Source organism: Oryx dammah, unplaced genomic scaffold (assembly GCF_014754425.2).
Source record: "Oryx dammah isolate SB20612 unplaced genomic scaffold, SCBI_Odam_1.1 HiC_scaffold_23, whole genome shotgun sequence".
Taxonomy (NCBI): Eukaryota; Metazoa; Chordata; class Mammalia; order Artiodactyla; family Bovidae; genus Oryx; species Oryx dammah.
Genome location: NW_024070207.1, coordinates 70424037 through 70433100, shown reverse-complemented (window position 1 = coordinate 70433100; position 9064 = coordinate 70424037). Strand labels below are relative to the sequence as shown.

The window sequence follows — 9064 nt, the reverse complement described above, 5'->3', positions numbered from 1 at the left end:
AGTCCTTGTGAAAGTGAAATGGCCGTTCATTTGAATGCAAATGCTATGTAAAAGCCTAAAGCCCCTTGACGTCAGCCCATCAATTGGGGGCCCGTCTATACAGGCTACCAGTCACCTGAAAACCGTCAGGGTAGGAAACGCCTATGGAGTAGTCGGAGGGGCGTGCAGCACAGCTAAACTTCTGGTTCCCTACTGCTTCTCAAAGTCGGGTTGGGACCTTATAGGGACTTCAGGATGCCTTAGGGAGCTCCTTTCTCATATCCAAGCCACTATGTACAGAAGCTGCCTTTTGGAAAAAGAAGCGGACATGTACTCGAGCACTCTCAGGAGCCCCGCAGGAGGTGGCACCGCGGGGGCTGGTGCCACTGGGGATGGTGGGAGTCCTCTGCCAGCCTCCAGCTTCACAGTAGCCCCTTCTTATGCGCACTACGTGGGGTATCCACATATGCCCGGTATGGATCCTCCCGGGCCACCGCTGGGAGCCTGGGGGGCACCCTATAGTCCCCCTCGTGAAGACTGGAGCGTGTACCCCGGGCCATCCAGTACTATGGGTACGGTCCCCATGAACGACATGAGCTCCAGCCCCGCCGCTTTCAGCTCACCGGAATATAGCAACCTGGGCCCCGCAGGGGGTGGAAACAGCGGTAGCAGCCTGCCAACACCAGCCGGAGGATCACTGTTCCCCATCGACGCCGGCATCGCAGACGAGAGTTCTAGCAGAAGCCGTCACAGCCCCTATGCATGGATGCGCAAGACAGTGCAGGTGACTGGTGAGTAACCGATACCAACGCTCTGATCCTTTTCCTTCCTTTGCTGCTGCTTCTCTTGGCCTTCTGGTCCTCCTGCTTCTCAGACTTCTCTCCGGACAGCTTAGCTAAGGAGACCACTACATGGCTTACTGCCCAGGGCCCCAGACCACAAGTGACCTCCCTCGCTTGTGCCTCTGCTCAAAACCAGAGTGTAGTGCTTGGAACTAAGCTGACAGTAGAGGACTTTTTCATCATTTTCTGATCAGCCAAAGGAGCAACCGTGGTGATGATGGACATTCTGAGCCACAAAGATCAAGATCCAACCCTACCGTTGCCCAGATAGGAAAACATATTCACGGGGAAGGTAGGTGGGTGAATGAGGAGAAGACAACTATGTTTCTCTATGCTCAGTCACTGCTGTTTGCCTGTTCCATTTCAAAGCCTTCTTTATCTGAGCAGGTCGGCTTCTCCCCCAAATCTGGTGATGGTCAACTTAGATTCAGTGCTTGATTGGCAATAGGAGGTCCAGTTTAGCCACAAAGGCCCTGATGGCAAAATGGCCTCCTCACCATGAACTCTCAAGGAAATTCCAGTTTCCTTTGCCCAAGCTGGCAGGAGCCAGCTGAATTCAAACCCAATGCCTTTGTACAACTTTCCTTCCACCAATGGAAAGCTACAGCACACCACTGGGACATAATAAGCTGCTCAACCCTTAACATCTCTGGGGTGTGCACCAATATCAGCCCCAGCATCAATAAAGTTAAAGGGATTAAAGCCCTCCTAACAGTACAGGCAGGCATTTCGAGGTGCAGGGACTGGATACAGGCTTGTCAGGACACATAGGAAAGCCCAGAGATCTCAGCCTAAAGCCAACTCACACTCCTACCAGCAAGCTACTGGTTGATGGCTACTGGGAGGAGGGTGTGCACAGGGGTGTGGGGTGTGGGGGGGTATTCTGCATACTCTGCTTTAATCTTGGACAGGGGTTGGAGGAGGGAGGTGGGGAGGTGTTTGTTTTCAGCTATAGTTGTTTTTTTATCACATTCTTATTATTCCAACTCATCACTCCCTTTCTTTAGAGAAAATTAGTAAAATTCAGCTAACACTTTCATCCCTCTGGGAAAGAAATGACATTCCAATAGCATTTGCCCATAATGATTATGCTTCTGCTCACAATTCTGCACTTTTTCTCTGCTTAAAAATAGCAAAAGCAAGAGGGTGGGTAGGGGACCAAATTTTATCATTGAGAGTACTCAGCCTGGAGGAGGCAGTTCCAATTGATTAGGACATTACTAGGGTAGCAATCCCAAATTAAGAGTAGAGCTTAAATACTTAGCTCTAAAGTGTTTGTAAGTAAGTCTGCATATTGCTTTTTGAAATAAGAGTGAGTCGGTGGGCTAAAAAGAACAGAAAGTAAGCTTAGGGTGGGGCACTGTCAAGGCTGTTATTATATCTAATCTTAGGGTTGTAATTAACACCTATTCACTAAGACCTAACCATCAGCAAAAGACACAAAAGCCAGAAAAGTGGCTGCTCCAGTTTAGGATTATGTTTTGAAATACTTTAAAAGAGGAAAGTCACTAGTATGTTGTTTGGAATACAAAACAATGGGAAGAAAAGAACAAGATAAAATAATTATCTTGAATCATGAATTTTCTGTTTAAAAGAGAAAGTATGATGGGTTTCTCTGCTTAATAGTCTTCATTTGCATTTGTCAGAGTCTCTCTTTTGTATAATTCTGGTGCCAGGAAAAGTTCAGAAAGGGACTCTAAATTACTCTATGGAGTCTTCATCATTAGCTCAGTCTTCAAACCTTGCTGTACAATACCCTCTTCACAAGATTTTCTCTCCAACTTCTATGAGAAATTCTAAATTGAATGATTTTAGAACCTCACTAACTTGTGGCAGCCTATCCTATAGATGAGGCTTTATTAAATTCAATCACCATTTCATTTTAATGTCTTATAAAAATCCCCCTTTGTTATATTCTTGCAGCCTAAGTACATATTTAGCAATGATTTAAGAATATGATAAAAAGTATGGACCCTCTTCCAGAAAAATGCACATGTACACACTTCATTTTTTCCACCAGATTTTTTAAATTTTTATCTATTTTTTGGTCTTGCCAAGCAGCATACAAGATCTTAGTTCCCTGACCAAGGACCAAACCCATGCTTTCTGCAGTGGAAACACAGAGTCTTAACCACTGGACTGCCAGGGAAGTCCTACATATGTCATTTATTTGAATAATTTTAAGAGACTCATGGATCCACTGAAATCCCTTCCATAGATCTCAGGTTATGAACTGATAACCTGAGAAAAAATTAAACTGATCACCTGTCTGTATCACTCCAAACCAAAAGGTACCCATTTGTATGCTTAGTACATAATGAGTGTTAAACAAATATCTGTTAAGTGAATAAGTCAGATCCTCCTAAATTTTATACTTCGCTCTGTAGTATTATAGGACATTTGACTTATGGCTGAGAACAAAACAGATGATCTACAAAATGGAAGTAACCCCGCCTTGATTATGGTAGTCAAATTAAAGCTCTTTATATTATTTAAGAATGTTTTAGCTAGCCTTAAGTTAAACAAAAATATGCATATTAGGGGACAATTGGAAAACATTTCATAGTGATTATCATGGCATTTGATTTTTGAATGACAGAAAGGGGACTGACATACAGAATAAATGACTGTCCACTAAGTGATTTGATTTAAAAGTGAGATTCTTTTTTTTCCACTTTGTTCCCTAAGTAGTCTGTTTGAAAACATACCTTGTTTTAAAAATTATGTGAAAAGGAACCTGATAAAGATATTCCATGAAAAGTTCATCATTTTAATATTTTAAACATTGTCAGTTTAAAAGTTCAGTATTTTCATATTTTAAACATTGACAGCACTACTCTAGGAATTTTTTCATTTTGTTTTTATTTTACCCAGAGTTATAGCCTTGTATGAGTATTAGAAAGGCAGTAACCCTAACAGGGCTAGAGAGGGGCTTTGTTTTTAGGCTTGGGAAAGAAGAGGAGAGAAGGAAGTGACTTTGAATAATTCTGATTAACCCACTGGACAAAAGACAGAAAACCAAAGAAGTTAAAAGGCTTTCTTCAGTTAGGACATTTCAGAAAATGAATTACTTAGTAATTCCTCATATCATTGTCTTTCTTGGTTTTGATCATTTTAATTGGACAGTTTTTATAAGTGAATTTGTATGCAATTTTTAACTAAAAGCAGCAAAAGATTACCATCACATGGAAACTCATTATGATGGTGTTAATTACACTCTGTTCCCTATTGAAAGGGATTGGTGTTAATCATCTTTACCCTCGCTGTCACCATCATCATAATCCTTAGGTTTGGAGAGTCTTTTCTGCCTGTCACAGCCAGTCTGCACTGTCACATCCAGTCTCTCAAATGAACACATTTAGGTAATGATAAGTCATCATATATAATGACATTTGTTTGCAAACCCTGTAGGGATCCTGTCTCCTCATTGGAACTACAGAAGTTTGTCAAAGTCTTTGGTCAGGGCAAGTAATGAAATCCCACCACAGAGCTTTGAAGCAGCCCTGTAGATTAACTACAATAGTGCTGGAGAAGGGGAATCCCTCACCCTAGGCACTGTCATAGTCTCTGGAAGAAGAGAATGGCTTGAACAATAAAAGCTACTGCTTTTAGCACTTTGTTAGTGTTTTAGTATGGAAATACGGTTCTATGCTCCACTAGAAAATGTCCAAAACCCAGTCAATCAGATTTCATCATTTAAGGGAAGAGACAATGGAGTAAGTGGAAAGAAAATAGCTTGGGAGGAAGGACACAAGAGGAGCACCAGGAAATGAGAATTCATTTCTCTTCGTTAAACGTGCAGTCAGTATTTCCAACTAATCTAGTCTTCTTGAGGTCTGAGGTCTTATCCATAAGATTGGGGCAACAGACTCTTTTTTTTAACACTTTGCATGGCTTTGATATGCAGCCTGGCTCTTCCTCATCCCTCCTTTCTTTAGGGGTTATATTGCCGGAAAGGGTGAGGATTTTCATGGCAAATAAAGAGGCCTGGTATTGACTTTATTGTCCTCAGAAGAAACTGCAAGAGGGGAATTTATGACCAATGGGGGTGGGAAAGAATTGCAACCTTCCAGAATTCTTGAAGTCTGCTTATATTTACTGATTATCAAAGAGTTGAAAACAGACACACACACATTAAATTTTAACTTCTGCCTCAAGTTAGAATTTAAACACTCAGTCACTTTGGTATTAGGAACAGTTTTAGGAAACATCTCTTCAAAGATATATTTTGATTCTAAGATTTGAGGTTCTAGAAATAAATTAAACCTCAATGTTTTCATTGTGGCCTCAAATATACATTCTGCCTTTGTAACATACCAAATGCCAGAACTTTGGTTTCCTAGATTCAGAAAAGCAGCTGAAGTTTGTTTTCTGTATCTGTGAGTCTGTTTCTGCTTTGCATATACATTCATTTGTATTATATTTTAGATTCCACATACAAGTGATAGCATATAGTATTTGTCTTTCTCTGTCTGACATTTCACTGAGCATAATGTTCTCTTGGTCTTTCCAGGTTGTTGCAAATGAACCTAACACAATATTGTGAATCAACTATACTTCAAGTTAAAAAATTGATATAAAAAAATCCCATGAAAAACAAGCAAAGAGAAAACCAGCTCATTGTTTGAGCCTTTGAGATAGATTAACTGACTGGAGCTCATCATTTTCCATTTTCAAGAAGGAAAGTTTTGTTTAGTTTTCTAGTCCATGAGTTAATCCTAAAACATATCTCTCATCTAGAATTTGTTTCTACATTCACGTCCCCCCTTTTTTTTCTTTCCTGGAGATGAAAGGGTGTCTGACATTTGTTTAGGGCTTGTAAATTCCAAACCAATTGGCTGGTGTTCCTGAATGTAAAGAGGGTTCAAGATGGGATCTGATGCTATGTAGCTCCTTTGTTAAGCTTGTGCTGCATCTTAACACCTCAATGGAGTTTAGGGAAACACTTTAAAGAAACCTTTGTCTTACAGATTGCTCCCCAAAACTTCACATCAAAAACAAGCAAGGAAGATCAGAAGGGGTTTGCCAAAAGCTATAGAGAAAAGGAGGAAGATCCTGGAGGGGGTTAGAAAAATTGAAAAGAAAAAGAAACTTCCTAATCACCTTTGGAAAATTTAAAAGGAGGAATAAAACTCTATTTGAAGGAAGGCATGAGAAATTAGTTAAATGTTGTAACACAAAGCAAATGTTTGGATATCCTTTCAAAGAGTACTAGAACACCCATTTTATTCTGGTAAAGTCAACGCCCCCTACTTCCCCCTCTCATTTTCCATTAGGAAATAAAAATTTGTTTAAAACTCCCCCAAAAAATCCCTGGAGAAGGAAATGACAACCCACTTCAGTATTCTTGCCCGGGAAATCCCATGGACAAAGGAGCCTGGAGGGCTACAGTCCATGGGTTGCAAGAGTTAGATACAACTGAGTAACTAAACAACATCAACAACAAAAAAAACTATTTTTTCTAATAGGTGAAAAGAAAGTGAAAGTGAAGTAGCTCAGCTGTGTCTGACTGTAGTCCTCCAGGCTCCTCCATCCATGGGATTCTCCAGGCAAGAGTACTGGAGTGGGTTGCCATGTCCTTCTCCAGGGGATCTTCCTGACCCAGGGATTGAACCCAGATCTCCTGCATTGCAGGCAGACGCTTTACAGTCTGAGCCACCAAAGAAGCCCATAGAGCTATTGTAGAACAGAATTCAAGTGACAATATATGTTTTCTTTTTAAATTACTATCCAAATGAAATTCTCTCTAGAATGTGCATGTAATAAGAATGTCAGTATCACAAAACAGTTTGCTGCACTTGGGCCATTCTTGTGCTGCCCAGCATATTTAAACTAGGAATAACATTTGGCACACTGGACTTGGAGTCAGAGGTATGTGTTTGGGTCCCCATTCCCAAGCCCACTAGCACAAAGCCACTTACCTACACTGAGCCTTGGTTTCCTTATCTGTACAATGGGAATAAGACACATTCTGCATAAGTTGAAAGAGTAGGTGAGAGAGAGGTTCAATAGGAGACAACATAAAAGAACTGTATAACAATATAAACGGAAGTGCATGTATAATGGATGGTGCTACTATTGCCAATACTGTCCTCATATGTGAGTGGGAAGGGAATGAAAATCATGGCTAAAGTGTTTGCTTTAAAATGCTTTGGTGTAACAGTATGTCGGTGGTGCTGTGATGGGTGTGTTGAATATGTGTGTGTGTGTGTGTGTAAAATAGCCACAGATGACAAAGTACTTAGTGAAGAATTGGACTTATGACATATTTGGTGCAAAAAATGTACTTGTTTTATATTTGAAAGTAATAGCTAAGGGTAGGAACAGTGGCTCTGATTCCTCCAACCAAAATAATCTCCAAAGAAAAAAAATATGATTAAATACACTCCTTTCTCCCCTAACAGGGAAAACCAGGACAAAAGAAAAGTACCGTGTAGTTTACACAGATCATCAAAGGTTGGAGCTGGAGAAAGAATTCCACTGCAATAGATATATCACCATTCGGAGAAAATCAGAGCTTGCAGTCAACTTGGGCCTTTCTGAGAGACAGGTACACCCAAAGTACATTTAACATTTTTCATATAAACATTTCAATAGGCTAAGATTTTAAGGACATCTGTAAGCAGGAGGGAAGCAAAAGAAGACTAAGCCATTCTCCAAGCTTTCCTAAAGCCCATATGTTTCCTATTGAACCTCCTAGTGTGGTGGGCACTATATAGGTGTGGAAACAAGGGTGGGGACATAGTGGATGGAGAAGGATTAAAATCGCCATACAATTGGTCAGCCAAGTCAAAACCTTGATATAATTTCCCAAGTAGTTATAATCTATGTGTGAAGTTGAAATCTGTCAATCATGGCAATTATCTGGCTTATATCAGTCAAACTGTAACAGTACATGAACACCAATGCTCATACCTGAACCAAGTTTTTCTATTATTCAGGCTAGGAGATTTAATTTTCTGTGGTCTATGTAATCAATCCTATGATTCCTGACTCAGATTTAGTTTACTGTGGATACTCAGTGAAAATTAAATCTTGGCAAGAATCAGTGGTTTCCACTCACCCAGATTTTGACATGACATAACTACTTGATGTTCTTTTTTTTTCCATTAAGGTCTAGGAGTAATCCTGGATATCATAGAATTCTAGAACTGTAAAGTCCATTAATGTCTTATCCCAAGTAATCTACATTTTAACCATTTATAAAGGCACACAGCAAGAGATATCGTACTTCCTCACCCTTGTTCACCCAGTTCTGTTTCATTAAACTTACTTAAAAAAAAAAAATTTACATGGCATGTAGGATCTTAGTTCTCAGACCAAGGGTCAAACCTGTGCCCCATGCATTGGAAGTGCAGAGTCTTAACCTCTGGACTGCCAGGGAAGTCCCTAACCTTAGTCTTTTAATGACAGATCATAATCACCTTTGCTATTTAAATCCCTCCCTTTTCAACCGTGCCTCAGAATCTGCCATTCTATCATTATTTATTTTTACCTGTGCAACAAAGATGGTGAGTGAGGTATAATGTAAAGACTACTGCATTCAGAGTCTGAGGCCCTGGGCTTGATTTCAATTTCATCTCATGAAAGATATTTTCCCTCTCCAAGTCTCAGCTTTTTAAAAAACCTCTTGTCAAATGGGCATACTTCACAAGGTCATTGTGAGGCTCAAGTGAGGCATGTGAAAGGGCTTTGTAAATATTAATACTAAAGCCCCGGAACAATATCAGCAATGACTTTGAAAAATGCATTCAGTTTGTTGTCCCATTAAATCCAAAGCATTTTTTGTTTCAGGTGAAAATCTGGTTTCAAAATCGCAGAGCCAAGGAGAGAAAGATGATCAAAAAGAAAATATCCCAGTTTGAGAACAGTGGAGGCTCAGTGCAAAGTGACTCTGGCTCCATCAGCCCTGGGGAACTACCTAATATTTTTTTCACCACCCCATCTGCTGTCCGTGGATTTCAGCCTATCGAGATTCAGCAGGTCATAGTCTCTGAATGAAATCTGAATGAAAGAAAGGCAAAGAGAAATGGAAAATGCCCTTCCTTTAGCCTTGTCTTTTCGGTCTCTTAAGATATCAGCAGGGGAGTTGCAACATTAGGTAATAATTCCTTGTAAGACAGTATTCAGAATAAGTGGATGCACCATGGATTGAAGATAATTCAAGAATCACTTACTGTTAGGAACTATACCTAGAAAACTCCTGTGTGCGATGCTATGTCAGTCACTCAGGGAACTTGGTG

At 40.3% G+C, this 9064-nt stretch overlaps 1 protein-coding gene across 1 annotated transcript; it reads left to right on the top strand.

The window, feature by feature from the left end:
- Positions 1 to 271: 271 nt before the first annotated feature.
- CDX4 (caudal type homeobox 4) lies at positions 272 to 8822 on the top strand. Its single transcript, XM_040265676.1, has 3 exons — positions 272 to 770; positions 7226 to 7371; positions 8616 to 8822. Exons 1-3 carry the CDS (start codon positions 272 to 274, stop codon positions 8820 to 8822), a joined length of 852 nt encoding a protein of 283 aa, XP_040121610.1.
- Positions 8823 to 9064: the final 242 nt, after the last annotated feature.

Bases quoted from the DNA above. Each gene is read 5' to 3' on its own strand.
- CDX4 (XM_040265676.1), top strand. From the start codon at position 272: ATGTACAGAAGCTGCCTTTTGGAAAAAGAAGCGGACATGTACTCGAGC. The intron at 771-7,225 runs GTGAGTAACCGA...CTCCCCTAACAG, and splicing joins CAAGACAGTGCAGGTGACTG to GGAAAACCAGGACAAAAGAA. The intron at 7,372-8,615 runs GTACACCCAAAG...TTTTTGTTTCAG, and splicing joins TGGGCCTTTCTGAGAGACAG to GTGAAAATCTGGTTTCAAAA.